This window comes from Amphiura filiformis, chromosome 13, assembly GCF_039555335.1.
Source record: "Amphiura filiformis chromosome 13, Afil_fr2py, whole genome shotgun sequence".
Classification (NCBI taxonomy): domain Eukaryota; kingdom Metazoa; phylum Echinodermata; class Ophiuroidea; order Amphilepidida; family Amphiuridae; genus Amphiura; species Amphiura filiformis.
This window is the reverse complement of record NC_092640.1, coordinates 30,988,117-30,996,688: the sequence shown is the minus strand read 5'-3', so window position 1 is coordinate 30,996,688 and position 8,572 is coordinate 30,988,117. Positions and strand designations below refer to the sequence as shown.

At 38.1% G+C, this 8,572-nt stretch overlaps 1 protein-coding gene across 1 annotated transcript; it reads left to right on the top strand.

Moving 5' to 3' along the window:
• Positions 1–575: 575 nt before the first annotated feature.
• Positions 576–1,346, top strand: LOC140167585 (craniofacial development protein 2-like). The gene has a single exon (XM_072190884.1). It carries the CDS (start codon positions 576–578, stop codon positions 1,344–1,346), a length of 771 nt encoding a protein of 256 aa, XP_072046985.1.
• The last annotated feature ends 7,226 nt before the right edge of the window (positions 1,347–8,572 follow it).

The following is an 8,572-nucleotide window of genomic DNA, read 5'->3' as shown; positions in this document are numbered from 1 at the left end:
AGAAGATAGTTATAATAAATGTAGTAAATGAAATCTTTACTATCTTTAGTATGAAGTAATAATACATTTGGTGATAAAATGGCTGCATGATGCGCAACTCCAACCTTGCTTTGCTCTCCCTACCTAACCCCCTCTTTCTCCCTGCATGCCCTTACCTTTCTCCTGCATGCTACTTACCCTTTGCTTGCTTTGCTATTCTTACTATACTAAATGGTTGTAGGCACAGGAGGCATTCCATCAGTCCTCTTGTTCCTAATCGCCTCTCTGTAGTTACCAACCCCCACGTTCTCGAAGATTGCAAGTCAATCGCGTATCGCCTGTTATGGCTCTGCCTTGCGGCAAAGTTAACAGACGGGGGCTCTGGGGGCAATATTCTGTGACCTGAAAGGCTGTTGGAGCAGTCTGGATGGTTGCAGATGTTGCTTGTTGTAAGACATCTCAAGAACATCGAACCTACATCTCCAGGAATGTCTACAGATAGGAGGAGAATAAGGGTGAGGTAACCCTGACAGAAACCTCAATCGACAACACGCCCTGCCAGCGCGTCAAAAAAATGGAAAAAAACCTTCATGATTATGGAAAGTAGCAAAACTAGAGGCCGTAGAGCCCATGGCCAGAATGGGCACAGCTATCAACCATACAGAAGCTGTAAATTGCCTAGTCATAACGCTCAACATGACGTCTTGAAGCCAAAGCCTAACGGAAACTTCAAGATTGAGACAGGAAAAATGGCTGGACAAAAGTTGAACATTTGTACTTATAATACAAGGACTCTGAGAACAGAGGAAGTGTTTGAAACACTGTTGGATGAACTACAAGAATTCAAATGGGATATCATTGGATTAGCAGAAACCAAGAGAGAAGGACAGGGGATTGTTGAACTACAGGGAGGAATGTGGTTGTATAATCATGGTAAAACTGAAGAGGACACAGAAGCAAAAGGAATTGGATTTCTTGTACATCCAAAACTTACCGATTATGTCACAGAAATAAAAAGCTACTCCAACAGAGTAGCTGCACTGAACCTTCACTTGACAGGAAAAGACCAAATAAGCATCATCCAAGTGTATGCGCCCACTAGCGAGTACGATGATGAGATAGTAGAAATATTCTATGAAGACGTGAGTAAGGCAATAGAAGCCAACAAAGGAAAGTATACCATTGTAATGGGCGATTTTAATGCCAAAGTAGGAGAATGCCAACCAGATGAAGAGGCCATCATGGGAAAATTTGGTTATGGACAGAGAAATAAAAGAGGTGAAATGCTACTGAAATTTGCAGCACAGCATAAGCTGGTTATAGGCAACACATTCTTCAAGAAAAATAAAAACCGCTATTGGACATAGGAAAGCCCCGATGGACACACCAGAAACCAAATAGACTTTATTCTCAGTAGCCAAAAAGGAATTATCCAGGACTGTGGAGTTATCACAAATGTAGATATAGGAAGTGATCACAGAATGGTGAGAGCTAAACTTCATATCAGCAAAAGACTAGCCAGGCTTAAATTTATCAGAAATGAAAAGAAAAGCAAGATTAACATCCTACGACTAAGAGAGAAGAGGTCAGAATTCCAGTTGGAATTGAACAATCGCTTTGAGGGACTAGACATTGAAGAGTTGGATATAGACCAAACATACCAAACTATATCCAGCACTGTGATGGAAGTGGCAGCAGAAGTAGCTCCACAAGAGAAGAGGAGGAAGCAAACAACTGAGAAGGACAAAGAGATTGAGGCCCTGGACAGAAGGAGGAAAGAATTAAGAGAAATTATCGACAAATCAATACCTGAAAAGAGCGAATACAGGAGCTCGTCAAAACTGTGAGGAAAAACGTAGACAGAGGAGCAGAAAGAAGAGAAAAGAACAAATAGAAATCATTCTCAAAAGTGGAAGAGGACCTCAGCATATTGCAAAGCTGAACCGGAAGAAATCAAGAATGCACCAAATGAGACAAAAAGATGGTATCTTAACAAATGACAGGCAAGAGATACTTAATGTATGCGCAGACTTTTATCAAGACCTGTATAGCTCCAAATCAAATGAGGCAAAACCAAATACAATATCACCAGACATATCAGCCATCCCAAGTATAACACAAAAAGAAGTGGAAATGGCGGTAAAGGAGATGAAAGACAGCAAAGCACCAGGAACAGATGACATTACTAGTGATATTATCAAGATTGGAGGAAAGGGGATTACTCAACATTTAGTTGGACTCTATAACCAAATACTGGATGAAAAAAGGATACCAGTTTGCTGGAAAGAGGCAAAAGTGATCCTCCTTTTCAAGAAAGGTGAAAAAACAGACATCAAAAACTACAGACCTATCAGCCTGTTATCACATGTTTACAAAATTTTCACAAGGATAATACAGAACAGAATTAAAGGAGTGCTTGATGAAAACCAACCAAGACAACAGGCAGGCTTCAGAAGTGGATATTCAACAGTAGACCATCTGCATGCCATCAACCAACTTATTGAGAAGGCAAATGAATATAATTTGAAGCTATGCATTGGATATATAGACTATGAGAAGGCCTTTGACTCAGTGGAACATAAAGACCTCTTTACAGCACTACGTAAAGTTGGAGTCAAGGAAGGTTATGTCCAAATTCTCGAGGACATATACACAAATGCCACAGCCAAAATCCACATTGAAAACGATGTTTCAAAAACAATCCAAATTCAGCGTGGTGTGAGACAGGGAGACACAATATCCCCAAAATATTCACTACAGCAATGGAAGATATATTCAGAAAGCTGAACCTACAGGAGAGAGGGATCAACATAGATGGCGAGAAGCTAACAGATCTGAGATTCGCAGATGATGTAGCTTTGGTGACAAGATCAGTAAAGGATATGGAGGTCCAGTTAAATGATCTGAATAAAGGAAGTAAAAAGATTGGACTGAACATACACAAGGGCAAAACAAAATATATGACAAACTACCAGTCAGAGGATGTCATTGAAGTTGAAGGCGATGTTATCGAAAAGGTGGATGGTTACAAATATCTCGGCCAAACAGTGAAGATGGAGGACAACACCAGGGAAGAAGCTTTGATCAGAATAAAGGCAGGTTGGAGTTGCTTTGGAAGATTCAAGGACATTCTATGTGACAAAAAGTTACCAATGTATCTGAGAAGTAGAATGTTCAACCAGTGTGTATTGCCAACAATGACATATGGGGCAGAAACATGGACAACAACCAAGTACCTGGAACAGAAATTACAAACAGCCCAAAGAGCAATGGAAAGGAAGATGCTTCACATTACCTTAAGGGATAAAATTAAGAACACTGAAATAAGACGTCAAACTCAAGTCAAAGACATTATGGTGAAACTCAAAGAAGCGAAATGGAGATGGGCAGGTCACCTTGCACGAAGGGAAGATAACAGATGGACTAAACGGCTTACAGAATGGCAACCAAGAACAGGGAAAAGATCAAGAGGAAGACAGAAGAGGAGGTGGCGTGATGACATTACTGCCTACATGGGACCTACATGGACAAGAAATGCAAGAGACAGAGAACAGTGGAAGAATCATGAAGAGGGCTACGTCCAACAATGGTCGAACACAGCCTGGTGAGGTGAGGTGAGAATAATACATTTAAAAAAAATAACTGTCTTCAGTAGATAGCAATATCAAATTACATTATTGCTGTTTTCAATATATATATAATCGAAAAATTACTGTCTTCAGTAGACAACGGTAATTAATTTCATAATTATTGTCTTCGGTATACAGTATTAATAAATGAAATAATAACAGTCTTCAGTAGATAGCGATTAAACAAAAATTCCATTTTTGTTCACGTTCTTAGGTGTATAGTAAACAAGTTACATAATTACTTTCTCCAGTAATAATTACTGTCTTCAGTAGATAGCAAGCAATAACAAATTACATAATTGCTGTTTTCAATATATAATATAGAATTGAATAATTACTGTCTTCAGTCGACAATTTGTTCTCTCACGTTCTTAGGTATTGTTGCCATTGTTGGGCGTTTCTTAAGCAACTGTTTTCTACCCATTTATTTTTTATCTAATGTTCTGAGAGTGTAAATTATACACTTACCGATTACAGCTAAAATCAAAAGCATATTCGCGGGCGTGCCATTCGCCTTTGCGCAAAAGCGATCATAAGCGGCGGAAGCAGAGGGCGGAGGGGACACGCCCTCCCTAAATATTTTTGCAAGGGGGTTATCTACCCTACAAATCATAACAGAAGAAAAAATAAAACAATAAATGCCCTTTGCGTCTTCATTTTAATACGAAAAAGCACTGGTTTCAGCAAACAGTAAAACACACCTTCATTTGGGGCTAAAATAACCTGAAATTTAAATTTTTCGCGCTCTTTATCCGCTCAAAAACAGTCCCAGTAAAACTGGAACAAAATATCCGCGTCCTTGACCACGCCCCAAAAATTTTTAACGCTTCCGCCGCCACTGAAAGTGATCGAATCAGTTATACATTTTGAACAGATAAACACGCAGTTTGTAAGAGTTTATATAATTCTTCTGCAACACTGAAATACAGTAAGCCAAAAAATTAAGGCACCAGTTAGGTTCACCCCTGTATATCCTAAACAAAGACAGATATGTTATATTTGGAACCAGCAGCCAATAGCTGCATCTTTTAGCTCGAATTTAAGACCTCATTTGTTGAAATTGTTCAAGAAATTGTTCAAGATATGACGATCCAAAAACCCAAGGAAGATGCCAATTTCAAAGTTGCAGTTTGCTGCATTTGCGTGCCCTATTGATTTACACACAATGCGTTCACGAACAAGAGAACCAGCGCCGTGGTTCCATTGATTAACACGTTAAAATTAGCGTCGTGCTTTCATTGATTAGAACACAAAAGTGCAACTTTTGATTTCGTTTCTTTATTATAATTTTCAACCAATTTCAATTAATTTTCAACCAATTTCAACAAATGAGGTCTTAAATCAGAGCTGAAGAGTACAGGTATTGGCTGCTTGTTTTAATTTTGCCACATTACTCTTATATAGGATATATAGGGGTGAACACAACTGGTACCTTAGTTTTTGGCTTACTGTATATTGTAATCGAATCGCGATACCATTTGGAGGTAAGGTTTCTTTACTTTGTATTCAAGAATCAATAACATTACTTACAATATTATTCTAGATATTGTTCTCTACAGTCATATATTGGCTTGCTTGACAAATAAAGGTATTTTCAATGGTTAATAAATGTTGTAATTAGGTGTTTTATGTAAAAATCCAAAACTTACCTTATTTTTCTTCCGGTATTGTGTTAACTTCAATTTTGAAGACTCATCTGCACTTTTGGGGATTGCACTCATATTGTCCTCTGAAACCTAAAGGGTCAGGATACAGATATGAGAACCGAGGATTGTCCCCCTCCTCTTTTCGAAAAGTTCTGACACGTGCACAGATTTGACTCTTCTTTAGTCCAGCTGCCAAAAGCTTACAGAAGCTTGTTTTGTGTCCTTAGTTTTTTTCGATATATTTTGCTTCTCAAGACTACCAACTTCAAAAAGCGCCCTCTATCATTGTTTTTCGTTTACAAAAGTAGCCTTATTCCCTAATTCATTCTTCAAACGTGAATAAAGTATTTTCAATCCCGCCCTATACCCTCTTTGTATGATTAGACCTAATACATACTTAACCAATGATAATACTGGGGAGACACCTAGCATCGCTCGCAGGACACGCCATGGCCGTCCGTGTTCAGTATATGAAGAAAAGTAATGGTGACTTACCAAATCGCCGGCAAGCCTTACCGGAGGAGCCCTGTGGCTGTCTTCAGTATACCAATCTCCAAATCCATGTACGAAGTTTTCTGCAATACTGCAACTCTTTTTATACATACCAATGAACTATATTCTCTGAGGCTTTCTATCATCCAGGCACTACCGCCTCCTGTCCATTGAAACGTTAGAGGACTCAAGAAAAGTTGATGGCGTCCGATGTCCGCGAGTAGATCCAGGTCAATGAGAGCACCTCTGTGCGATTCCTTCACTGCACGGTGCACCCGTGACGTCACCTACAACAACTTCATACAAAACGTTTATTGGCTGACCATTGAAAAAATATTTGAGTCAATATTACACCACATTTGCAAATAAAATAAAATAAAATAAAATAAAACATCGCACTATTACTTCAAATTGCTATTTAGATGCCATTCATATCAATAGAGGCCGTCAGCGTGACGTCATATGCCGCCATCTTGTGGGTACACACTGCGATGGTCGTTCGATCGCCATGCGTGAACAGCAAAATCATCGCATCGACGCGTTATAACAGCTGCGTTTCAAGCTGCGCCCTGCGCGTAGTGTCCGATGCATGAACACGCAGATAATTTGTACCCACAAGATGGCGAAAGGCTGACGGCCTCTATTTGTAAGCGATCTTTAGCAAAGTCATACTCATAGTTTTTGAATTTACAACCGTATGACAAAATAGGCGAAAATAGTAACTTTTTGCACAAGATTTGCAATTTAAAGAGAATTGGCCATTGCTCATTCTAATGACGCTAGTATACGGACAATATAATCGTGCTTTTTTCATTTAATGACATAAAATTCGAAAATTATTGTTAGAAACACTAAGTGGTTTTGACTTTAAAACCTACATTTTGGTCACAAAATGTGCTTGGATAGGTAGTTTTCAACAGATTCACCACATTCGCCTTGCTATAACATTGAATTGCGTTAGGGGAAGTGTTAGCTTTCGTTTGATATAAATAAAATTATGATTGAATGAAGGGAACACTTGAGGTTTCGAAAAAAACCAATCAACGAGACCCATTTTTCAGCTAGAGGCTCCGCGGCTCTTACCATGCTATGCACTCAACCGTGTAGTGTGAAGACTGTGTGACAATTCACTGCTTGCTTGAGAGCTCTTTGACGAAAATGTGTGCTCAGGTGTGTCGAGGTGGAAACTGTGCGCATGATGGTTTATAAAAGAATCGTTTTTGTGTAGAAACCTATCCATGTGATATGTGATTTTAAGGCATTTTGGCGACCATTTTGAAAAGGCGCCCTCTATCATTGTTTTTCATTTACAAAAATAGGCTTGAGTCAATATTACACCATATCGGCAAAGAAAATAAAATAAAAAAATCTCACAATTCCTCAAATTGCTATTAAACTGCCATTATATGGGATTCTGGCGGCCATTTTGAAAAAAACGCCCTCACCGTGTAACCCAGGGTCGACATTTTTGCAGACAACCTGATTTCAATTCCCATATGGGTAAGGTTTCCAAACAAAAAAAAGTTGTCTCCCAAAATCCCTAGAGGGGGAGGGTTTCACCCAGGAAAACTACAATACTACATGTTTATTAATGTTTAATAAATATTGCTTCAATGTATTAAAAGTTTATTATTTGTTTCGTGTTATTTTGTATAATATAATTGTTTATTCGAATCAAAATAATTATACACATAAGCAATAGAAATAAAACAATACAAACATATTTACATATTTACATACAAAGCCAACTTAGTGCCTTAACTTCAATTACAAGGTGATTAAAAAACATTTTGTACCTACTTCACACATATTTATTTATTTATTATAGTATGCTCGTATAACGTTTATTATAATACAAGTGTATACTTTGAAGAATGGAAAACATCTAAGATAAAGTCAACATAATTCATTTATTGTACTTCTTTAAACAATACTGATTTGCGTAAATCTATTTGTCCACTGGTAACACTGGAGTGTTACGATTGACAAAAGCAAAATCATATTTAATTCATTAACTGATTTTAATACAAGGAAATTATGTACGAGTGCACACCAGTAAATAGGAATCTCCTATATCCTTTTTGAAAAGTCACGGTGTTGCAAACGAGGAAACGTGCAATACGACTGAATATAATAGATTAGGAAATGCTTAAAAACAAACCATGAGGCCCTGATTCGTATTTAATCCTCATTTAGGCCTTTAAGATTTGGCTAAGCTTTCAAAATGTGTTACATTTCAGAAACACCAAGCTATTTGTGAGTCGCCGTAAGCTGTATATTATATAGGGTGATCTAGTGGGCAATTTTCTGAAAAAAACCGCTGGACTCCGTATGATTTCTCTGGACTAGATGTCTTCCGCTGACCTTCAACTTGCAGAAAGTTTTGAAGAGCTGAGTCGCTCTGAAGTCAGGAAAATGACGTTTTCCCGGACCCTGTTTAGAAAGTCAATGGAGGCTATTTACTGGTGTGCGCATATTTTTACATAATTATTCATAAATGCTATGTGTGGGGTTGGGGTGTGTGTTGCACGCATTGTTTAAATGCGGCGTGGCAATTGGCTATTCCAGATATTAACTGCACCCCTCAAAAGTCATTTTTTATTTTAAAAACATATCCCATGTCTTCTTTAGTCATTTGAAATGAACATGATACAATATTGGGAATTCCCACTACTAAATGACAGTTTTTTTTCTCTTGGGATTTCCCGTAGAGAACAGATGTCAAAATTGTTCAGACTCCAATGTATTCTTTAGGGGGTACAATAAATTTCTGGAATTGCCCAATTCAGTAGATGAGAGAGAGTTTTAACTCTTTTTTTATGGCAA